Source organism: Oryctolagus cuniculus, chromosome 1 (assembly GCF_051225735.1).
Source record: "Oryctolagus cuniculus isolate XC-2025 breed Fujian yellow rabbit chromosome 1, ASM5122573v1, whole genome shotgun sequence".
NCBI lineage: Eukaryota > Metazoa > Chordata > Mammalia > Lagomorpha > Leporidae > Oryctolagus > Oryctolagus cuniculus.
The window spans coordinates 182,018,262-182,043,565 of record NC_142867.1 but is presented as its reverse complement, the minus strand read 5'-3'; the positions used below and the strand labels follow the sequence as shown (position 1 = coordinate 182,043,565).

General features: G+C 44.1%; 1 protein-coding gene across 5 annotated transcripts in view; it reads right to left on the bottom strand.

The window, feature by feature from the left end:
- Positions 1–317: 317 nt before the first annotated feature.
- ADAMTSL1 (ADAMTS like 1) overlaps positions 318–25,304 on the bottom strand; it is a 1,088,032-nt gene continuing 1,063,045 nt past the window's right edge. For all 5 annotated transcript variants that reach the window (XM_008254434.5, XM_008254437.5, XM_008254438.5 and 2 more), the window contains 6 exons: positions 21,572–21,784; positions 20,035–20,215; positions 16,178–16,385; positions 5,073–5,182; positions 4,237–4,457; positions 318–2,812 (listed from right to left, as the gene is read on the bottom strand). In XM_008254434.5, coding sequence (XP_008252656.4) covers positions 2,706–2,812; positions 4,237–4,457; positions 5,073–5,182; positions 16,178–16,385; positions 20,035–20,215; positions 21,572–21,784 — 1,040 coding nt within the window. In that variant the 3' untranslated portion in view covers positions 318–2,705. The remainder of the gene's footprint in view (positions 2,813–4,236; positions 4,458–5,072; positions 5,183–16,177; positions 16,386–20,034; positions 20,216–21,571; positions 21,785–25,304) is intronic.

The following is a 25,304-nucleotide window of genomic DNA, read 5'->3' as shown; positions in this document are numbered from 1 at the left end:
TGACTGTGATATCCAGGGCTTGGCCAGGTCAAATCTAGGAGCTGGGAACTCACTCCAGGTCTCCTCCATGTGTAATAAGGTATTAGAGAGCCAAACACTAGAACTGTCACCTGCTGCCTTCCAGGATGTGCATTAGCAGGAAGCTGGAATCAGAAGTGGAGACAAGACTTGAACCTAGACACTGATAGGAGACTCACGTGTCCCAAGTAGTGTCTTAACTTATTCCAAATGCCTTCCCACAGCTAACAGACTTTTATCACCTCCTACATAATATATTAATGGGAAGGATGAGCTTAATAGAGACTCAGACAACATAATTTAAATAAATAGGCTGTATTATCTGTACAAAAAATATAAATACAGTTTTGTGTTTTAGAGGAGGAAGTACCTCCTTCTACATTATCCAGCAGCTCTAAAAATCCTGTGGTGCTGCTGAGTCACAATTCACAGAACAGACATTAAATGTACATTCATCTCATGCAAGGAGCACACTGCCTTCCACCCCAAGCCTAGGCTCTCCAGCTCGCCCTGAAACCCACTGCCCACTGCTACAACCTGGCACATGGCAGAGCTGGAGGATGCCTGTTATTTAGGAAACGTAAATATTGACCATTGATTTTATTGAACTCATCAGCCGCATTAGTAGTATTATGGAATCAGTCTTCATCATTCCATGCATAACTATTGTGCCACCAAGGAATCCCTTCTATTGCCCTGGTACCCATATTAGCTTTTACAATGTATTCTGAACACAGTGAATGGATCAAGAGTTAAACACCAGCTTCAATTACAAATAGGAAAAATACAATAATCGCTGCTGAGTTTACAGGAATACAGTTGCAGGAAGTTAATAAGTCCCCCAAATACCTATTTTAATGGATGACAATGTACAAATTATTAATATTGCACTTTTTTATACAAGAAAATCCTAATAAATATTCACAAAAGATATACATAGAAAACATTCTCTTTTATTTTAAATAAACATTACAATGATTTTTTTAGTAAAAGGATTTCTTAGAGACTACTTTTGTGGTGAAGAAGAATGAGAACTACCCTAACTGTCCTTTGCTCACCTTAGGAAGACACAGGTTTATATTCTCTTCCTTCCAACTTCGACTTCAAACTGGCTGCAAGACGGCAGCCCTGATGTGGGGGTGCCCCCAGGTGAGTGGCATTACCTCTGTGTGTATGTGTATGTGTGTGTGTGAGGGGTGGTTTATCTCGGGGTAGATGATGGTGGGTATCCTTCCCTACACTCTGCCACACCGAGGCCACTCTGAAGAAGGGGCAAGAATTACCGACAGCTGCTCTGCTGACTGAGCAGTTGGCCAAACAGTTCCGAAGTGTTCGTGCTTCGTGCTACTGCTTGACTGTGCTACAGCATCTCACTGTAGCTGGCATGCGTGCATAGCTGAAGTGTGTATGTTGCTGTGCTCACTGATTTCTGCAATCCCCAAAACTGGCACATAGTTATTACCATAACATTTATAGAATCTCATTGTTTGGAGGGGATGGGTTGAAAGGCTTTGGAGGACTGTCTGGAAGCTTTAGCTTTCCTTTGGCTTGGCCACAGCTCCTCATCACCCAGCCCCCATCTGCCATACAAATACTATCTACAGCAGCTCACTGTGCTCCAAGTGGGGGGCACAGACCCTAGACATGGTGGCTGGGATAGGCAGGGCCTATCCCATTGTCCCACCCGGTTCCTTGGCCAGCTCTGGAATGAAGTGGTTGCTACAACCTGGTAGGTATTCTCTGGCAAATCGATTCATGAGTCGAGTTTTGACAGGTGAACCCCAGTCTCTGGCTCTGGAGTAGAGTGGCAAAGATCACATAGGCAGAAAGCCTGGTCTATTCATTCTCAGGATGCCCGTGCCCTGGCTTGTGCACAGCGGCAGTTAGCTCAGGGCTGGGCAGCCATCCTGCACTACTGACCTCCTGCTGGCTTTGCCATAGTAGCACAGGCTGAAAGCCCCTGCCGCACCTCTGAGCCTACTACCCCACCTGCCTGCGCATCCTCCCCACTAAAGAATTCGTCCAGGCTTCTTTTCACTTCTGTCCTTCCCCTCGCTACTTCCTTTCCTGCACCATTGTGTGCTTTAAGCCTACCTTGATTGTCTTTTTCTGTACTCCTACTTATCTGCGTCTTGGCTTCTCTTGTCTCTGTGCCCTGTAGCAGAAGAGCTGAGTTCTGGCTTGGTTGGTTTGGCCTCAGCATGGTGTGCCCCTCCTTTCCCCCTTGTCCTTGCCAAGACAGAGGGGACAGAGGAACACAGACTCCTGCATTAACAATGTGCTTCCAGGAAAGACACAGTTGGTTGTCCAAAGTTTGTACCAATATGTTGCAAACCCTTTGGCTCCTACTGTCTGCAGGGGCTCTGCCTCTCTCATCCTAGGTCTCTTGGAGACTCAGATTTGGGAGGGAGCCAGCTCTGCAGGGAGGGTGCCTCTGTGTGCCTGGCCTGCTCTGCAACCTCCTTGAGACATCTGTCCTTTTCCCATCTCAACATTCTGTCCTCCAGCTAACTGAAAGAGAAAACAGGCTGAGGTCCTTGGGCCTGGGGGTGGTGGTGGGAGAGGGTGTGTGTGGAGGTGGGGGAGGGGAAATAAATAAATAAAATGAAGAAAGCTTAAGTTCTGTCCAAGGTGGTTGCGTGAGTCCTCTGTGTGGCCAGGGCGGAGTTCTTCCCCATGCCCTGTCTTCACGCTTTGCCACAAGTTCCACAGCAGCGAGATTTGAACTGGCTGAGCTGGCAGAGTTTCAGCTGTTTCACCTTCTCGCAGTACCTGGTGGTGTCTCTGCACTCCACTGGGAAGGGAGGAAGGGCAGGGAAAGGGACAGAAAGGAGATGTGAAACAGTGGCTAATGGATGCAGTACTGCTCTGTGCGGCTGGGCACGTGGCTGGGGGTGCCCTCAGGGATCAGCCTTGGCTGCAGAGTTCCCCAGTCCCTCTGGGCAGGTCTCACTTTCATGGAGCTCAGCCGCTTGCCCTCCAGGCTATTAACAGCAGAAGGGGCACCAGCCTGCAGTTGTGTGGCTGAACTATAGGGCTCATCCTTGCTTTCTTTTTCAAAGCTCCTCAAGGTCCTGAGGGTGCTTGTCTTCTCCCTCTCTTTGGGGCCACCTCATCTCCTAGGCAAACTCAACTTTTCCCACGAGCTTGTGGGATATTTCCTAGAAGAACTGAATGCTGCCCCACATTGAGTGAGCACCCAAGTCAGGCCCTGGTTAGATGCCATCATCCCTGGTTACTTTACCTTTTGTCTGTTAATTTCATTTTTCTTGTACTCTGCACCTAAGTCTGTCTTGCTTTATCATTCTTTAAATGCAACACCATGGCACTCCAGTTCAGTAATGGAGCACATGACACAGGTCCTGAATATTGGTGCTGATTTGGTTGGGTAAATCAGCCTGAGCTACTTCACACTGAATGGAATACTGGTACTCTCTGGATATCATGAGTCACTGTCACAAACATAAGTTAGTGCTACACCAGATGAGAGAGGTCCTGCAACTCCCAGGTATCCAAAGAAATGTGGTTATTTGCCTGCTTGGAATCTGCCACAGCATTGGGAAACTGTTTTCATTTCCTATTCTTTGCCCCAAGCTTTGCCTTCTTCCTGGTGGGAAGTACTTCCTATTTGAATTTTGGGTTCATAGGAAGAAGAAACAGATCTGGGAGAAAATGCTGGTGTTGGGCTGGGGAGGCTGCCGGTGTGAGGAAGGAGGGAGTGAAATGAAGGCCTGGGGCTTTGCAAATTCTTGCGGATGACCATGGGCTGGGAAGAAGGGTCAGCAGGTCCTTTCTCGGTGAGAAGCAGGGCAGTGATGGGTGCTGGGCCGACTGAGCAGGAGGCACTCTGCATGCTGCTTCAGCATTTGCAGTGCTCGCTCCCTGGTAGTCTGACCTCTCTGAGAGCCATTATTTAGTCTGCCCTGTGGGCACCCTGGAGGGTGACTTCATACAGCAGTTGGCCAATAGCACCGGCTGAGGGCCAGAGGGAGACTGTGGAAGTCCTTGGGGAATAATCAACTGTTGTGGCCTGGGCCTGTGTAAACACCTCTTTGTACACAGACTCACACCCCTCTGACAATGCTCAACTCTGGCCTCATCTCACAATCCTTGGAACCTGATCCAATGCCCTATGTTCAGGTTCCTTCCCAGGGGCTGCCCTCTGTACCCGGTGCCCCATAGGAAATTTGCAGAAGGTTCTTTGGGGTTGGAACGTACTGTTTTCACATGGGGTGATGTTGCAGCGCTGCCAGTTGGCTGGCCGGGGTCCCCAGGAGCACAGGTGGTCAGGCACAGCCTTGTTGGTACGGGCGTGCACACACTCCACACGCCGGGACTGGAAGCCATAGTTGCCGCAGGTTGCTGTGCACAGGGTCCACAGGCTGACCCTCCAGTGCACACTGCAGGCCTCCGACCAGCAGTTCTGGGTGCTCACAGGCCTGCAGGAGAAGGATGGCAGAGTTAAGGGGGCTGGACTGGGTTGGTGGGGTTGGGGGGCAGATCTGAAGACAATGGTGCAATCCTAGAGCTGTTGGGTAACTCAAGAACTTGAAGCAATCAGGACCTGCATTCTATCTTCTGCTACGGTATGTAATGGCCATAAGATGGCAAGAAGGCTACTTCCTTTAACTGGGCCCCTGTCTGCTTTTCTCTGCAGTGTCTACAGCTCTGCATGATCCATGATTGAGTTCTATCCAAAGTGGAGGCTGGCAGAGGCAGAGCCTGTGACAGCCTTACTTCCTGCCTACCCTGGGGCTAGTATAGAACAGACTGAGACCTCCTTTAGAGGAGTAGCATCCTGGATCATCTTTTTCCTTAAGAGAGGAAAGGAAAGTCCAGCCTGTCTCATTTGGCAAGTGCAGGCTGCCCCATTAGGCAAGCACCCTAAGACATCTTCCTCTGGGAAGGCCAGTGGCTGGGGCAATACAGATGAGAGGGCAGGGTATCTGACCTCTGGGATGGTAGAAGTTTGCAGGTGACACATTCGCTCACCACCATCTTTCTGTGCTCTTGATGCAGGGCCTAGGGAAAGGAGGTGCAGGGCTTTCTCTTACCTTGGAAGGGCACTGCACTGCTCCGATGGTAAAGTGATGCCATCCCGTGTCTGGCAGAAGACTTGTCTGTGTTGCACAGCGAGGTGAGGCCCAATACAAGGCCCATTGCACTGGGAAGCAGAAAGAGGTGACGTATGTGATAGGGGTTGAGTCGAGTGGAGGCGGCAATGCTCAGGTTATGTGGGACACAGCAGCCTTGGGCAGGGTCTTGTTGGAGGCCCTCAGATTGTTTATCTTTCCCCTCTTGGAGCCAACTAAGGGACATGTGCTGGCATGTTTCTTTTGTGCCACCATGGGACAGTAAGTTTTCCTGTGGCCTGTGGGCATTCTGCTAGCAAATGGCTAATGGATGTGTAGCCCAGGAAAGAAAGCCATCCCGCTCTGATTAGCCAAAAGAAATATGTATAGGCATAGACATCTTTGGGGCTTATATACATGTATTTTTGTTGAATATGTATGTAGAAGAAGGAATGGGGTGCATACACTCAGATAATGTCAAACATTAGGTTTAAACAATGCTTTTACTAATTTCTCTTGCCTGTGGTATATGAGATTTCCATGTTGTTTACACCTTTTGAAATAGTCATATACTTTTAGTATTAAACATTCTAGTAAGTGTGTAGTTGCATCTCACTTTGATTTGCATATCCCTAGTTAATAATGAAATTTAATAACTTTTTATTGGGTTATTCCTCAGTTGGGCAACCTCGTTAGTGAGGTGTCTTTTTAATCAATTTTACTCCTGTTTCTCTATTGTTGTCTATTTCTTTTTACTTTATAAATCTTTTAATATATTAAAAATTTAAAACTTTTTTATTCATTGGTTTATTTGAAGAGTTACACAGAAGAGAGGCAGAGAGAGAGGTCTTCCATCTGCTGGTTCACTCTCCAATTGGCTACAATGGCTGGAGCTGAGTTGATCCGAAGCCAGGAGCCAAGAGCTTCTTCTGGGTCTCCTATGTGGGTGCAGGGGCCCAAGGACTTGGGCCATCTTCTACTGCTTTCCCAGGCCATAGCAGAGAGCTGGATCGGAAGAGGAGCAGCTGGGACTAGAACCAGCCCCCATATGGGATGCTGGTACTTCAGGCCAGGGCTTTAACCCACTGTGCTACAGTGCCAGCCTCAAAATTTAAAACTTTTAAGTGACATATGACAATGTTACATACTTTTGTGATACCATGTGATATTTGGACATTATACAGTTTATATATACATTAATCAGGGTAAACTTATCTCCTTCAACAGTTAACATTTCTAATGAAAACATTCAAAATCCTTTTAGATTTTATAAAGAGAAATATATGGTGTATTACCATTATTTATTGTCACCCTAATATGCAATAAAGCATTTGGGCCATCTTCCTCTGCTTTCCCAGGCATATTAGCAGGCAGCTGGATCAGAAGTGGAGTAGGTGGGATGTGAACCAGCACACATATAGAATGCCAGCACTTAACCTGCTATGCCACAGCATTGGCCCCATATTCAGTTTTTTTTTAACTTTCTATATTAGCTCAACAAATCAGAGAAAACAATGATATTTGTCTTTTTGGGTGTGATTTAATTTACTAAGCTTAATGGTGTCTAGTTACATCCATTTTGTTGCAAAAGGCAGGATTTCATTCATTTTTATGGCTGAGTAGTATTCATTGTGTGTGTGTGTGTGTATCACATTTTCTGTATCCAGTCATCTAATGGACATCTGGGTTGATTCCATATCTTACCTATTGTGAATTGAGCTGCTATAAACATGGGGGTACAGATAACTCTTTCATACGTTGATTTAATTCCCTTTGGGTAAATTCCCAGGAGTGGGATGTCTGAGTCACATGATAGATCTATTTTCAGATTTATGAGGAATCTTAATACTGTTTTCCATAATGGTTGTACTAGTTTACATCCCACCAACAAGGTATTAGGATACTTTTCCCCCATATCCTCACCAGCATTTGTTATTTTTAATTTTTGGATAATAGCTGTTATAAATGGGGTGAGGTGAATCTTCATTTCAGCTTTGATTTGCATTTCTCTGACTACTAACCCTCAGTATTTTTTTCATGTGTCTCTCAGCCACTTGTATTTTATCATTCGAAAAATGCCTGTTCATGTCCTTTGCCCATTTCTTAACTGGATTGTTTTGTTATTGAGTTTCCTGACCTCCTTATATATTCTGGATACTAATCCTTTATCCAATACATAGTTTGAAAATATATTCTTCCATTCTGTGGTTTCCTCCTCACTTTGTTCTGTTTCCTTTTCTGTGAAAATCTTCTTAGCTTGATGTAATCCCATTTGTCTATTTTTGCTTTTATTGCCCATGCTTCTTATCCATGAAGTCTTCGCCTATGTCAATGTCTCACAGTCATTTTCTCATTTTTTTTTCAATTTTAGAAAAATTCTAAATTTCCTCTAATAATTTGAAGATACCAGGCCATAGTTTTTTTTTTTTTTTTTTTTTAAGAAAAGATTTTATTTATTTGAGAGGTAGAATTATAGACAGTGAGAGGGAGAGACAGAAAGGTCTTCCTTTCATTGGTTCACTCCCCAGATGGCCACAATAGCCGGAGCTGCACCGATCCGGAGCCAGGAGCTTCTTCTCGGTCTCCCATGTGGGTGCAGGGGCCCAAGGACTTGGGCCATCTTTTACTGATTTCCCAGGCCACAGCAAAGAACTGGATTGGAAGAGGGGCAGCCGGGACTAGAACTGGCACCCATATGGAATGCTGGCACCACAGGTGGAGGATTAACCTACTGTGCCACACAGGCAGCCCCAGGTCATAGATTTAGATCGATGATTGGTTTCAAAGTTTTGCTGGCCTCATATGATAGCTTTGTTAGATTCACTCCTGTGTTGTTGGAATGATTTAAGAATTGGTGTTAATTCTTCTTTGAATGTTTGGTAGAATTTAGCAGTGGAGCCACCATCCTGGACTTCTCTTTGATGGGATACTTTTTACTACTTTAATCTTACTACTAGTTATTGCTGTCTATTTAGGTATTCTATTTCTTCATGATTCAACTTTGGTGAGGCATATGTATCTAGGAATTTGTCGATTTCTTCTAGGCTATCAAGTTTTTGCTGTATTATTGTTCATAAGAATCTCTAACAATAGTCCTTTATTCTGTAACATCCATTTCAGTGTCTCCTTTTTCATCTTATTTTATTCATCTGATCATTTTTCTTAGTCTAGCTAAGATTTTTCAGATTTATGTTGTCAAAGGACTAGCTCATTGATTTTTTTTGAAGTTTTATGTAGCCCTCACATTATTTATTTGTGTTCTGTTATTTCTATTAATGTTTGATTTGGTTTGTTCTTAGTTTTATGGTTCATTGAGGTGCACTGATAAGTTATTTGAGATCTTTCTGCTTTTTTTAATGCATTGATTGTTATATATTTCCGAGTACTGTTTTTGCTGTATCCCATAGATTTTGGTATTTGTTTCTACTTTAATTTCAAGAAACTGTAAAATTTCCTCATTTTTTTCCCTTGATCCATTGGTTATTCAGGAACCAGTGTTGTTTAAACCAAGTTGTTTAAAACAATTTCTGTTTTTATGTAGCTTCCAAAGTTTTTCTTATAGTTGTCTTCTAGTATTACTGCATATGGTCAGAAAAGATTTCTGATATGATTTCTATTTTTTAAAATTCATTGAGACTTGTTTTGTGACATACAGTTGATCCATACTGGAGATATACCATTTTCTGTTGAAGAATATGTATTCTTATTTGTGTACTGTTCAGCGGAATGTTCTATTGATGTTTCCTAGGTCCAGTTGATCTAGGGTACAATTTAACTCTGTGGTTTCTTGATTTTCTGCCTGGAGGAGTTGTTAATTTCTGAAAGTGGGGTGTTAAAGCCCCCTACTATGATTGTAGTGGAGTCTATCTCATCTTTCATGGCCATCATTTGCTTTATGTATTTGGGTGTTCTGATGCTGGGTACATACATATTCATACTTGTTATTTTCTCTTGCAGGATGGAATCTTTTGTCTTCACAAAATGACCTTCCACTCCCCCCTGCCCCCCCTCCCCCCTTTGCCGATTTGGATTTAAAAATCTATTTTGAATAGATTACTTTTGCTTTCTCTTTGGTTCCATTTGTATGGAATTCCATCCTTTCATTTTGTCTATGTGTGTGTCCTGAGAGCTGAAGTGAGCTTCTTAAGCATAAGAAGCAGATAGTTGGGTATTGTTTTATTCTATTTTTATTTAAGAAAATTTTAAAGTTTTTGAAATTTCAGTATGTAGTTAGGCCTTTAAAATTATTCAGTCACTTTGAGTCTTTTATTAGAGAATGTAATCCATTTGCACTTAAGGTAACTATTGATAGTTAAGCTGTTTGATTCTTGTTTACTAGTTTTGTTGTAGTTCCTTTTTTTCTTTCTCCCTCTTATACAGTTTTTGCTTAAGTGACTTTCTCTAGTATGTTTTATTTCTTATTTTTTGGTAAGTCTATTTATAGATTTTTGCTCTATAGTGCCATGAGGCTTAAGACCATCTTTTGCTTATGACAAGTAGTTTTTTTGAAATAACAACTTGACACTGATTAATAACATTTTCTTGTTTGTTTTCCCGTTACAAATACTAATAAAGAACTCTTTACATCCATTCCTCCTATTTTCAATGTTTGATGTCCGCATTCTACATCATTCTGTCTCTTATACATATTATTTTTAGTCTTCATTAAAAATGTGAGTGGTTTACTCACCATGTTTACTTAGAACATTAGAACAGTCTAAATTTGTATAGCTATTACTCTCAGTGAATTGCCTATTTTCTGATTTCTTCTTATTCGTTAGCCATCTCATTCTTTCAGTTTGAAGAACTCTATTATTTCTTTCGAGACAGGTTTAGTGATAATTATCTCAGCCTTTGTTTGGGAATGCCTTTTCTCTTTTTAATATCTAAAGTATAGCTTTGTTTGTCACAGTATTCTTGGGTAGCAATTCTTTTCTTTAGTACTATCAAAGTCTCATGCCAATTTATTCTGGCCTGTAAGGTTTTTGCTGAGAAGTCTACAGTCAAATTGTGATTTAATTATGCATTTTTTTCTTGTCTTTTGAAGCTTTGAGAATTTTTTTCTCTTTGAAATATGAGTCTTGCAGTAGACTTGGTTGTTCAGTCTGGTCATCTATGACCTTCCTGTGCTTGGATAGTTTCATCTTTCTTTAGGTTTGGGAAATTTAGAGCATACATTGCACCCCTTTGACATTCGCAAGTCACTCTTGAACTCCAGTTACTTGGCTATTTGCTGTTTGCATGCTGTGTCAAAGTGCCTGTAAACCTTCTTCACTATTTTTCATTTTTTCTTCTTTAGCTCTGTATTTTCAGATAGCCTGTCTTCAAGATCACTGATTCTTTCTTCTGTTTGATCTATTCTAGATGCCCTAGATTATAATTTTAACTTAGTATATTTCTCAGCTTAAATATTTGAGTTAAAAAATCAGTTACACTTATCAAAGGTCCCTGTGAGAACATTTGTATTCTTCGAATTATTTGTACATTATTTGTATTCTTTTGAACTTTAGAGTTTCCTTAACATAGCCATTTTAAACTCTTCATTTGAGCATTTGGAAGTATAAGCTCCTGGATCATTGGGTTTTGGTACTTTATTTTGTACTTTAGGTGAGGTCACTGTTCTCTGAGAGTTCTTGATGCTTGTTGGCTTATATCATCTGTGCATTAAAGGATTTTTTTCCCTCTCTATAATCTGACTTTGTCTATTCTAGAAATTTCAAGCAGTCTGCTTATGTTTCTGAGTCTATGGATACTAGTATTTCAGCACTAGATGGCACCCTAAATCAAGGTTTGTTATAAGTTTGCTGTTGGTGTTTTGTCACTGTTTCAGTCCCAGAGCATGCTCTGAGCTCAGATTTGTGCCAAGTCTGCAGTTGGTATACAGTTCAGAATGAACTGGGGAGGTGTCTAAGAAGGGGTAGTCCATCACTACAGGTCTTTTCCTGGGGCTATAGTAGGCCTAGATTCCTTATACTTGGACATCACAGCTGCAATGCTAGGTCACATCGGCCAACACCAGCACAGCACAGGGATAAAGCAGTCTATACTACTCTGATCTCCCAACTGTTGAGATGAACTCACAACCAGAAGCCACTGCAATCAGATATAGGTGATGCTAGTTGGGAGGTAAGTCTTATCAACTGGAGACATGGGACTCTGTATCAGGGCAGGTCAGAGGCTCAATCCTTAAGTACTGGCCTGGGGACAGGGACCATCAGGATCGTCCAAGTCTTTGGTTCTACCATCTCTGCAGTGATTTCCAAAACATAGTCCTGTGATTCCTTACTGTTTGCCCAAGGTTGTAGGAAAGTTGATAAAGGTAGCTGCCAGGCTGGCACTAAGCTGGGTTGTACCTAGGTTTCAATCACTGGGCCCTGTGCAGTCTTGGGTGTACAGGCCAGGACCATATAAGGTGGAGATCCACACTGAAATTAATCCATCCCAGTGGGTTACAGATCTCTGCCTGCTTCTGGGGCAACTTTAGAGGCTCAATCCATGAGCACTGGTCTTTGGATAGAAGTGTTAGGTCTCACTAATAGCAGTGAGCCTGGCTGTGAACTCCAAGACAAAGTCATAATTCCCTTAATGTCCTTCTTCCCTGTGGCTGGAGACTTGTTCTGCCTTCTGCTGGAGGGGTGGTGGGGATAGGTTCTTGGCTGCCTAGATAAGGAATATCCAAAAATTCTACAGTCATTGCTGGGAATAGGGGCCATGGAACACTACTGGGCACTGATTTTTACCACGGCAGCCCTGGTGGTGGATTTCAAGTCAAGGTCTGGATTTAATTCCCTCTCCTTTTGAGGAGGCGGCAAACATCTCTCTCCACGCTTTGCTACTTTGAGCTAGGGGAGGAATGATGTGGACGACTCTTACTAGTATATAAAACCAGGCACTGCAGTCTCTCACCTAACTTCCATAGCTCTTGTTAATAGGACTCAGTGCATGAATAGATTTAAACTGTTGCCTCTGTGGGGAAATGATCACCAGAACAACTTAGCTACCATCTGGCTCCAGTGCCTCTCCCTTACATACTGTAGACATGAGTCCCCCTCCTTCCCACTTTCTTTGCTTTTGGCTACTAGTTTTCCAATGTCTTTTCTCATTCTGTGGGCTTCAGTTTTTATTCACATAATAAGGAGTCTCTCTGATGACCATCCAAAGTTTTATGTACTGCAAAAACAGTTTTCTGTTAACTTAAATGGCCTTGAGGTTGACAAAGATTCATTAAAATGTATAATTTGTAAGTGTACAATTCAGTGGCATTAGCACATGTGGTACCATCATCACTAACTATTTCCAGGGCTTCGTTGAGGTTAGCTCAGCCAGTTTCTAGTGTGTGTTTTTTTTTTTTTAATGTTTCCAAGGACTTGGAGCACCCTAATCTTCTATGTTGCTGAAGTCCCCCAACCACAGCTAGGAATTCTTTCTTGAAAGTGTAATGTGTCCCTGGCAGCACTATTCCCTCTGCTCTGATCTGTATCTCAACCCATTGCTAATTTGACTTCAATGTCTTGTGTCATATTCAAGTTGATCTTCATAGGGTCATCAGTGGCTATCAGTCAAGTTCCAGGGATTACTGGTTAATGGTTATTTTGTATCTTGTTCTTTCCTGATGCATTTGGATACCACTGCTCCTTCTCCTTCTCTGAACACAGTTTTAAGTTTTTTCCTTCTTTCTGGGGTTATCTTTTCCCCGAGTTTAGTCCTCATCCCCCCAGGTTATTCCCTGTGTCTTTTCTTCATGTTTCACTTTTCCTCTTATGTAAAGATGACTGTGAATTGACATATTTAGCATAGCTCTTTTCAATTCCAGATCTCTATATCTATTTATGAACAGCTCTGCTTGGATATTTCACAAACATCTTATCAATCCTTTCTCTTTTTCTATTTTCCATCCAGATGTTCAACCTGAAAGTTACCTTGACTTCCTCTCTCTTATCCCTATTATCCAATGGATCCTTGAATCCATATTTCTCAGCCTTTCTACTTTGCAGTGCATTCATTCTGATCACCATACTTTCTCACCTACATTACAATTCTCTTTCTCCAGTCTGGTCAAAGTCCTATCCAATCGCTATGCTACTGGCAGAATAATCTTTCAAAAGTATAGTTCTGATCATGCCTCTCATGGCTAGAAATCTTTCTAGTGGACTCCTTGTGCAAGACATTTCATGACCTGGCACCTGCTTGCTAGTCACATTCTGTTCTGTTTTTATCTAATTCTCTTACACACATTTTGGGGCTGCTTTTGCCTTCATTTGTTCACACATGCTTATATGCTATACATTTCCCAGCCAAGACAGGGGACTCATAAATGTATATTGTATTAAAACAAGGAAGTTGAATTATGTCATGGAGTCAGAGTGTTAGCGCTATGAAGGTTGTTTTAGTTTTGCATAGACCAAAATCATCATGGCTTTTACAGACTCAGGGGACATGCATGACACTATTCTGAGAGGATTTTCTTGTCAGAAATAATCACAGTTTTCATTCTCATAGGAGAGGAATGTGGATGTTTTGGGTGTATCTATAGTTTGGAACACATTTCAACAATATCTCCAACATAAACATAGGAAAAGGTTCTGAGATCAAGAAATTCCATGGAATTCACAATGTCTCAAAGCCTTACTCTTTAAAGTGTGGCCCTTAGACCAGTGCACTTAGTGTCTCTGAAGCTTTGAGAAATTCAGCATCTCAAACTCTACCTTGAACTACTAAATCAGAATTTTCATTTTTAATAAGATCTCGAGGTGATTCATATTAAAGCTTGAGATACATTGGCCTAGAGGGTTTTAGAAGAACGGGGTGAGTTTTATATGAAGCTTCAATATTTTTCTCCCTGTTAGGAAAACGAGTCATTGGGAGTAAATGATCAAATATGCACCATATGTCCCCTTAAGTGACCTTGATGACACAATGTTAAAGCATCTCCCATGGGTGGCCAGATATGTTCCCAATTGTAATTTCACAAAATGCCAATAAGCCAGAGGGCCTGGATGCAGAGCTGCCTTGGGCTGAATGAGAATTATCAGAAGGGGGCTTTCCTAGGTAAGAGAAAGATGATATCTCCCCAGACATGAGAGCACGGGAGGGCTCATGCCTCTTTGATTATGAAGCACATACATTATGTCACTAGAAATAAAGGAGGGGTTGGTAGAGGTCCTAGAAAGGAGCATGTTGATTGGCCCATGGTGAACATTAGCCTCAGACTCACTTGGGACATAGAATGGCTTATGAGTTGTAAGTGAGCTCTGTGGCCAATAACATTTGATCTTCATTAGAGATGGCCACAGTGTGTTAACTTAATAAAAAATTACAAGTAATTGTTTTCCAAGGAACATACCTGGGGGTAGAGGTGGAGGGACATGCATATAGTAATGTGTAGATAGCCAGTTCCAATAAGTTGTGAGCTGTAAATTGCCCCAGGACATTTAGTCACCTTGGTTCATACAGTTACACAAAGCATTAAGATACTGTTGCTTTGGGGCTATCCCAGCTGGCCAAGCTTAATAGTATGGTTCAGATGACAGCCTTGCAGAAACTGTGGCTGGCTAATCAGAATGTCAAGGGTTGGCACCAAGTGGCAGAGTGACCAAACCACTACCCAGCTGATGAATGCCATCTGAATATCAGAATGGACAGATAGTGCTTCCATGCCCTGAGATTTCCAACAGGGTTTGTTTTTTTTTTTACGAAATTCACTCTGCAGATGCCCTGGGCAGATGCAGGAGATTTAGATGACTCGAGCCATTGCCACTGCCTTTTGTGATCTGCAGTAGCAGGAGGCTTGGCTCAGGAGCCAGAGCTGGGAATTGAACCCAGGCATTCTGATGTGGGACATGGGCATGTCATAACCCCTAGGCTACACTCCCACCCTTCCACTCAGGTTGGAATACAACAAACAGAATTACATCCTTTCTTCCAAGTACTTCCACACCTGATTTTCTCTGCTATGAATAATATTCTAAAACAGTGGTGGGATCAGCTTAGTAGGGCAACTATTCTTTGACTCATACAAGGGCATGAGTTCGAAAAGCTCGTGGAAAAATATACATTTATTTTGGCGCAAAGAAAATGCAATTTTTTTTCATAATATGAACTTTCCATGAACGTTTTGCAGATCTCACAAAGAGGCCTTCTCTATCTGAATTGGAGCAAAGCTGGCCTTCTAGCATGGTGCTCAGTCCTGCCTGGCCCATAAAACAGAAAAATGGTAAGGGCACTCTTAACACCCTACCCCCGGGCTGCTTGTATAATTGTATGGTGTCTGTCAGTGTTCAGGATGGCTCCCCTCTAGGAGAATCTTCAGTTTGTGGTGGTTTCACTTTTAAATCACTACTAACCCCAAAATTTCCTCTCCAGACAGAGTCATCAGGGTTGGTTCCTCCATTATATTCAGAGGAGGTCCCATCCCCAGGTGCCTGGGGGCAACTGAGCCTGCTTCTCCTGTCTCTTGAGCTCTATTGGGACTTTTTGTGTTAGCCTCTAGGCAGAGAATTGACTAGAGGTTGTTGGTTTCAAAGTGAAACCTGCTAGCCTTCAACTTTTCCTTGTTTGGAATGGTAGTTCTCTACTATGGCAGCACATCAGAATCACCTGGGGAGTTTCTAAAAATTACCCAAGCTTGGATTCCCTCCCCCTCCCCCAGAGCAATTGACTTAGAATCTCTGGGAGGTACTGCATGGAAGTCGGTTGTTTTAAAGTTTCCCCAGTGACTTTAAGTATGCAACACCGTTCAACACTGCAGTCCCAGGATGGCTGTCCTCCGAACGTCCAATCATCAGCCCCAGCATGGCCAGTGAGAAAAGGCACCCAGGTGGAATGTTAGTCTGAAGAAAGAAGTGGAGGGACAGGTGTTGAACTGAGAACGGGAGTGGAGGGAAGTCAATTGGGAAAGCTGCACAGTGTGGGTGATGTGTAGAGAGAAGAGTATCAGAAACTCTGGGCTTTAGGAATGATAGTGGATGGGATTAGTGACAGGAGAATGTGAAAGGTCAGGTGTCACAAAGGAGGTAGCATTGGTGGCATTTTGCTTTGTACTGTGGCAGGGTCCAAATTGTTAAATAAAATCCAAACTGGTCCCTCACCTGGCCCCAGCTGGAGAAGGCCCACTCCACACAGAGCTGTTGGTTGCAGGCCTGAGTGTCCACTGGTCGCTTGGCGAGCTGGGTGCACATGTCATTGGACACGGGAGTGGAGATCCCAGTGGCCTTCAGCTTCTGACAGGTCACCCGGCGGGTCTGGACGCCTCCGCCGCAGCTCCGGGTACAGGCAGACCAGGAAGTCACCATCCACCTGGGAAGAGGAAGAAGTGCCAGGAACCCCCAAAGGGTCAGGCCCTGGGGAAAGGAACTACGCACACCCTCTCAGCATACAGCTGGCACTCCGGAGTCATGGCCTTTTTCACAGTATTGATTCGGAATTGGAGGCTGATGCTACCCTTCCCTACCCCTTCAAATTTCTGAAACCTGTTTGTTACCTTACTTGGGAAAAGGGGCTTTACAGACCTAATTAAGGATTTTGAGATGAGATTATGTTGGATTTTCCAGATAGGCCCTAAATGCCTACTAAGAGTGTCCATGTAAGAGAAAGGTAGAGGAAGATTACACACAAAAGAGGAGGCGGCGGTGTGACCATGGAGGTGGAAATTGGAGTCACATAGCCATGAACCAAGGAGCACCTGGAGTCCCAGAAGCTGGAAAGGGCAAGGAATGGATTCCCTGCTAGAGCCTTTGAAGGGGTGTGATGCTTCCAAAATGGTGAGAGAATGTATTTCTGCTCTTTCACACTGCTATGTTTCTATTTGTTTCAGCAGCCTCAGAAAACCCATACACTTGGAAAACTGATTAGAAAGGTATATCTTGAAAGTATGAGTGTACTTACAAATGTTCATGGAAATGCCTATTTTGGTGTATTTTTTTCTCTGAAATCCATGCATACAAGGGGCCTTCAACAAGTTCCTGAACAGTGTGTATTATGAAAACACTATGCATGGATTTCAAAACTTTAAAAAGAAAACTGGGTCCAGCATTGTGAGTAAAGCTGCAGCCTGCAGTGCCAGCATCCCATATGTGTGCTGGTTTGAGTCCTGGCTGCTCCACTTGCAAACTAGCTCTCTGTTATGGCTGGGGGAAAGCAGTAGAGGATGGCCCAAGTCTTTGGGCACCTGCACCTGTGTGGAAGACCTGGAAGAAGCTCCTGGCTTCAGATTGGCGCAGCTGCATCCATTGTGGCCCTCTGGGGAGTAAACAGTGGATGGAAGTCCTCTCTCTCTCTCTCTCTCTCTCTCTGCCTGTGTTTCTCTGTAACTCTGCCTTTCAAATAGATAAATCTGTAAAAAATTATTTGAAGAGGAGAGTGATAGAAAGGAAGACCGAGCTTCCATTCACTAGTTCACTCCCCAGATGGCTAGGGATGGTCTGGGCCAAACCCAGGAGCCAAGAGGTCCAAGTACTTGTGCTGGGAAAACAGAAGAGATAGCTCATCAGCAGGGAGCTGGATCTGAAGCAGAGCACCTAGGTCTTGAACCAGTGCTCGGATACAGGATGCTGGGATTGTAGGATGCAGCTTGGCTCACTGTTTTTTTTTTTTTAATGATTTATTTATGTATTTGAGAGTCAGTGTTACACAGAGAGAGGAGAGGAAGAGAGAGAGCGGTCTTCCATCCGATGGTGCACTCCCCAGCTGGCTGCAACGACCGGAGCTACACTGATCTGAAGCCAGGAGCCTCCCCTTGGTCTCCCACGTGGGACTATGTTGTGCCAAAATTTTCCCACCACCTTTCTGAAATCTCTTCATAATCTGACAGTCAGTTGCCTTCGCTAGCTGTCCCCAAAGGCTGTGAGATTGCTGGCAGAACACTCTGGGAGACAGTTCTTCAGCTAGTTACACTGTCCTGCAGTTCTGAAACATCCCAGAGCAGGGACAGTTCCCTAGGGAAGTCAGATACAAACCGGTGCCATCTTCTGATTCAGGGTGCGATCTAGGTTGTACTCAGTGTACTTTTTACTTCCCTTTTAACTTATGTCTCAGTTGGTTTTGTGTAAGCCTTCAGAAACATAGTTCCTTCCAGCTTTCTGGAGGCATGTCCTCCCTCTAGGAGTCAGTCTATAGGTCTTGGATCCAGCAAATAGCTTGGTTGTATCTGTGCTGGAAATTGTTCTGAGAACATTAGGTTACAGCAGCTCGGGTCCCCAGAAGTGAGACTGCCCAAGACGGTGACTTAAAAGTCAATTTATAATCTGAGTAACATTCTGCAGTCCTTGGTCTCTAAATGACCATACAGGATTTTCTTAGCATGTGTGAACCTTGGGCACTTCTCAAAGAGGAGGCAGCTGGGACAGTTTGAGAATAATTTGGTGATTTTCAGCTATTTAATGCATTCTAGAGACAAACACTCTGATTTGTTTGTTCATGAGGGGTGTGTATGATTGCAGGGGTGGGATGAATGAGCATGAAATGGTTGCAGTAGCTATCTGGGCTAAAGGAGGCCAGGCCAGGTCTATTAAGGTTTGTGAAGAAGGATGCTGAAGTGGCAGGAAAGCCAGTCAAAGGTGAGCCCCTGGCCACTTCCTAGCCAACTGGCTGCACATCTGGTTTTCAGGAGAGGCATGTAGCACGGAAGGGGAGCAAATTCCTCCTGAACCTGGATCTGTGGCTTATTTAGTTTTGTGGCAACTTCCCTGCTCCTTTGCCCTGGAGAGGGATGGCTGTGTGCAGAATTCCAACCCACAGGAGCAGAGCACCTGAGGAAGCAGGCATGAGGTGTTTTAAAACTCCTGGGGGCACTGAAACCCAAGACGACATAGCCATTACTATTTCATTTGCAGAAGTAAATTGAGTTGATTGACTCTGACCGTCACCAAATCAAATCAACAAGTTCCTGGCAGGTTAAAGATCTCTTCTTCTTTTCACACAGCTTGGCAAGGGCAGTCTTCCAGCTCTTATATCCCCGGTGAATGTCAGACCTGCATTTCAATCAACTTTTATTTCCAAATATACATTTCAGCAATTTTTCAGGAGCTAGGGGTGAGGGTTTGAGAAAGGAGAGGTATGGCATGGGCCGTGTTACAGTTCAGGAAGGGTATAAAAGGACATTAATCATTCCTGTGGAAACCTTCCCGTCAGCAAGTCAAACTGCTGATATTAATGAGTGTGTTTCATATTTCATTGAGTCTCTCCTGGTTTCAGCTGCTCCTTATGACTCAGCTGGCAAAACACAAAGCGATTGCCTAAGCAGTATAAGAAAGTCCTACAGATAAGTAGCAAAGGGGCATTTCAGGGTTGGCTCAGGGCACCATGCCAGTGCTGACTCTGAGCCCATCTGAGCTACTTGCCTGAAGACTGGGGTGGGGGTGCTCAGTGGGATGTAGAGCTTCTGGAAGCATGAGGAAGACATAGGAAGCAGACACTCTGAGTATAATTCCAGGTTACATAAATAATCCAAATGCAGAAGATGTCTATCTACACTTGAAAAAACTCTAGGAAATGGAGATTTAGTCCAACTTCAGTGAGATGCAGCCCTCTGTAGGTATGATTTCCTCAGCTAAAGTGGAACGCGCATTAGCACTGGTAGTTCAAGTTAGACAAAAATGGAGGGGTTGGGGTAGACCCCAGTACACTCCTTAGCAGTTGAATGGAAAACACCAGTGTCAGTGCATTACTACAGGAGGGGAGCTCTTTCTTGCCAGGACCTGGGACTGCACTTGCTGCCTGCTCACACTCTCTTGGGGACCCAGCAGCTGGCTGAGGAACAAGGTAATAAACACAGTAGCGACAGGAACTCACTGAAGACATTTTCAACATGGCAGAGAGGCCTAACTTGTACCTATAGGAATGAACAGGTTGGATTGTCTCTCTGCCCAGTACTAGTCGTCAACCTGGCTATAAGTCAGGGCCCATTTTTTGGGGTGAAGAGGCCTCAGCCAGCAGCTGCTACACTCACCTGGATGGACAGTCTCTCCGGTTGCAAGCGATGGGTTGCACAGCTGGGCGAATCTTCCCAGCACAGTGGGTGGGGTTAACCTCAGTGCTGTTCAGCAGGCACCGGAGGCGGGGCTGCTGCACACCCCTGTTCCCACAGGAGGCGGAGCAGGTCGCCAGCCTGTCCACAGACCACCAGTAATCTGCAGAGGAAGAGGGTCAGACATGAAAGGAGGACAGCATTCGTGGTGGCACTGTGCCCTCTGAGAGGGGCAGGGGAAGATGCCCCTATCGGCTGAGAGAGAACTATTATGAATGAAGCTCTATTGCTCAGTAGGCACCATTCCTAACTGATTGGGGCAAGTTGTATGGTTTCCGGGAGTCTTAGCTCATGCATAAAATGAGTACAGGAACCCTCAACTCATCAAGCTATTGTGAGGACTGGAAAAAAATGAACGTTAGGCTAGATCAGGGCCTGGCACACAGAGAATACTTATTTAATTCAGGGCCTTGTTCTTTCTGTTTCTTGAACCATACTTGTGAAAGAACTTTCTGTTGGTTCACCATAAAGTGAAGTTAATTTTTTACAAAGAAGTGGAAATTTATCAGAGATGATTCATCATATCCAAAAAAGTGCCTATTGGAGCTGTGTTTTGAAATGTTACCAAAAATAGTCTTTTCACAGAGGTTTTATTTATATGAAACAATGATGTAAGATTGCCAATGTCTTTTTTTTTTTTTTTTTTTTTTTTTTTGTAGTTGGGGGTCTGGGTCTCACTGGTAGGAAAGATAATATAGGCTGGTACATGCTTACTTGCCAGTCTAGCAGCTAGGCCCTGGTTTCAGGTTTTTAGCAGCAAATAGCTGGCTGTCAAGAAAATGTAACATTTGTTTTCCTACCTGGAAAGCCAAATGGGGGGGGGGGGATATACAGAATTTTGCACTCCTTAAAATGATCACACATAGGGCAGTTTTCCTGTTGAGGAAGTTTCTATTGCAAGGGCAGTGTTGGCTCTTTTCCCACTGGTTTGGGCTCATTCATAACTCTTTCTTGGCAGAGTGGTTGCCGGGCTGTGCCCATGGGCTTTCTGACTTTCTGTGACAAATCCAAGAGCACCATCAGCTTCTCAGTATATTCTCTCTCAGGGTCAAACAAAGGTGCGGGATAGCCCTTTAGCAAGTCACTGAAGACTGCAGGAAGCAACGAGCTGACCCCCCAAAGAACTGCTCAGGGCAGGAGGTATTTTTTAAACCAACAGAGAAAACGTGCAGTTTTATGGTGTGTGTACGTGTGATCTTCACTAGCTAAACAGCATGCATGAAGCATGTCTGCCTCTGAGGTGTAGTGGTATTTTGCTTCCAGAGTAAGAGCACCATTAGGAGTAGAAGGGCCCATGTATGCAGGCAGCACTGACTGTTCCAGGCTCTGCTCAGATGGGGCCTTGTGGCATAAGCAGGGTTCCACTTAGAGAAACGTGGGTCAGCTTCTGTTCTACTAGAGAGTTAGATGTCCAGGTGGACTTCCTTACTCAAGAACTAAATCCAGCAGGCTTCCTTACCTTGGATCATTAAAGATGCTTTCTGCCAGAGCATTCCTGCCTCATTCTGAGCAAGGCAGCTGAATTCCCCTTGAGTCTCGCCGCTGAGATTTGCAACCTGAAGGATCTGTCCAGCTGCCAAGATGTGATGTGTCAGTCCTGCAGCAGTTGCAATGGGCTGCCCATCATGGAACCAGGTGATATTGGGGGTAGGGTGACCTTTGATGGGACAGCCTAGAACAAAAGGAGAGAAGTACATCGTTGATAAAGCCATAAAGGACACATTCCTTGCAGGTTGTTTTAATATCTCTGTGGCTCTACAAATCATACAATATGGCTGTACCCATGCCATTTGCATTGTGTTTGTTGTTCCCAAGTAAACATTTTTATTCTCAGGGTTTGGAAGGATGGCTGTTATTCATTGAATTATGGTCATGCTTCACTTAATAACTAAGAAATGTGTTATGCAACATTGTAGAGGACACTTACACAAACTGAAATAGCTATGACATCACTGGGTGGTATAATCTTATGGTACCACCATCATATATTCTTGGAGAACATAAAGTATCTGTTCCTGTACTAACTGTAAATAATGATGCAATTAATATTCATTCGTTGAATATATTTTTTAAGTTAAATAGTCCCTACATTGATTTTGTTCCAACAGAAATTTATTTTTTACATGTATCGCATTGGGAAAATCATACTGTATAGGAATGAGACTTTAATTATTACTATCTGTACCCATTTTACTTGTTATGTGATTGGTCAATGACCAGAGCCTGGGAAACAATTTTAAACATTGATCATATTTATCCATAAATCTTGGAAAGCAGAGCAGGATGGCAACTGAGCAGCAAGACTCTGGTGACTGTGTTCCCACAGAGGCACTGATGGCAAGAGTTGAAGAAGTCAAATGAAATGATAGTGCTTGCTTTTAGAATAAGAACAGGAAAAATGCATCAAAGAAGGCAGAAATGAGTTGCCTGCATCATCCCTCCTTTGGCTCCAAGTAGCTCAACATGGAGAGTGATACCTCCTTCTTCGGAGAGGAAGAAGAGATTAAGTGCAGACTTTAGGTTTCACCATAGCTGGTCTAGCACTGGGTTTCAAATCTAGACCATGGTCCCTACCCCCATGCCAGTACTTGTAGAGTGAGCCTTTTGACTCTCTTTAGCCAGGTGGCCAATGACACTCTCCCCAACCTCTGATTGATAGTGGAGCAAGACTCCAGCCAGTTGGGAGTAGGGTGAGAAAACAAGTTAGGGCTTTACCTTGAAGCTCACTGTTGGGCTTGCTGTATAGACCCAGATGAAGCCAACTCAGCCACAGAGTCTTAGGGTAGGAGAATGAGTTAGGAGTGTCAGTGCTGGACCCAGCATCAGAAAAAGACCAGCAGCCCCTATTCCAGGACAGTACTTGCAGACAGGGACTCTAGACCTGTCACGGCATCAGATGGAGACTTGCACCCTGAAAGAATGGATCACTCTTTCAGCCTGCATTATCTCCAAACTCATACAGGTTAAGTGTGTATTCGAAAGACAGACAGGGCCCTGTGGCTGTGAGACCCTGGTACAATTCAACTTAGTGTCAGCCTGGACATCCAAGCGACTTTTTTTTTTTTTTTTTTTTTTTTTACAGGCAGAGTGGACAGGGAGAGGGGTAGAGGGGGAGAGGGGGAAAGGGGGAGAGGGGGAGAGAGAGAGAGAGAGAGAGAGAGAGAGAGAGAAAGGTCTTTCTTTGCCGTTGGTTCACCCTCCAATGGCCGCTGCAGCCAGCGTGCTGCGGCCGGCACACTGCGCTGATCCGATGGCAGGAGCCAGGTACTTCTCCTGGTCTCCCATGGGGTGCAGGGCCCAAGCACTTGGGCCATCCTCCACTGCACTCCCTGGCCACAGCAGAGAGCTGGCCTGGAAGAGAGGCAACCGGGACAGAATCCGGTGCCCCGACCGGTACTAGAACCCCGTGTGCTGGCGCCGCAAGGCGGAGGATTAGCCTAGTGAGCCGCAGCACTGGCTGTGACTGTTTTTATATCAGTACTTTCTCAACCATAGGCAGACCACAAGGAGCAAGGCTCCAGCCTCCCTCACCTGTAAGAAGACTATAAGGAGCAAGATTCTAGCCACTGAGAAGTAGGGCACGAAAACTGCAGCTTGGAACTGATACTACCATCACTGGGCAGATACCAATGGCTCCTGTGGATAGAGTCTCTGGACCTTCCCTCATTACAAGTGGAGGCCCAAGCCATTGATCTCTATCCTGACCAGTATCATTTGCGACTAGTTGTAGCACTGCAGGGCACAGCAAAGTGGGCCTTGGCCCTTTCTAGGGTGGGGGCGCAGCTGCGGACTCTGGTGTGATCTAGCATTTTGATATAGGAGGTCACAGGACTGCTCACTCCATTTCCCCCCTGGCTCCAGGCAACATAACATGGAGATAATCATCTTGGGGGAAGAAAAAGGAGGTGGCTAGCAAGACGTTGCATAGAAACCTGAGGCTGGCACCGTGTGCTCCTGCCAAAGCAGGAACCCAAGCAACTCTCTTGGGACTCAGAGTTGGTGCTCCCATGAATCCAACCATAGTAGACTAAAGACCTTGTCCTGGGGCCAAGACCCATGGATTCTTCCTGGAAAAAAGAGGAATGCTTCCATGCTGCCACTGTAACCAACTGCTATCAAGACACGGGGAGATTGTACTACAGCATTCACTAGAAACTAAACAAAATAGCTTACCCAATCAGCACTTGAAGATTTATCTCCAGGAAAAGTCCTTTTACCATAAAACCACTATTTAAAAGTGATATAAACAACTAATTTGGCAGATATGCAAATATCACTGTAGAGGCATAGGAAGTATAAAAAAATGGCAAACTGACACCCTTAAACACAATAAAGTTTTAGTAACAGACTGTAAAGAAAAGGAGATTGATGAAGTATCTGATAAAGAATTCAAAGGAATGATTATAAGGATACATAGAGATTTTGAAAAATACCCAAGGGGCTGGTGCTGTGGCATAGTGGATAAAACCACTGCCTGCAGTGCCAGCATCCATATGGGTGCCAGTTTAAGTCCCAACTACTCCACTTCTGATGCAGCTCCCTGCTATGGCCTGGGAAATCAGTGGAAGATGGCCCAAGTCCTTGGGCCCCTGCACCCACATGGGAGACCCAGAAGAAGTTCCTGGCTTCAGATCGGTGCAACTCCAGCCATTGTAGCCAATTGGGGTGTAAACCAGCAGATGGAAGACCTCTCTCTCTGTGTAATTCTGACTTTCAAGTAAATAAACTAATCTTAAAAAAAAAACCCAAACATGGGACACTAACCCACTGTTGGTGGGAATGCAAACTGGTCAAGCCACTATGGAAGTCAGTCTGGAGATTCCTCAGAAACCTGAAGATAACCCTAACGTTCGACCCAGCTATCCCACTCCTTGGAATTTACCCAAAGGAATTTAAATTGGCAAACAAAAAAGAGGTCTGCACCCTAATGTTTATTGCAGCTCAATTCACAATAGTTAAGACCTGGAACCAACCTAAATGCCCATCAACGATAGACTGGATAAAGAAATTATGGGATATGTACTCTTTAGAATACTATACCGCAGTAAGAAACAACGAAATCCAGTCATTTGCAACAAAATGGAGGAATCTGGAACACATCATGCTGAGTGAAATAAGCCAGTCCCAAAGGGACAAATACCATATGTTCTCCCTGATCGGTGACGACTGACTGAACACCAAGAGGGAAACCT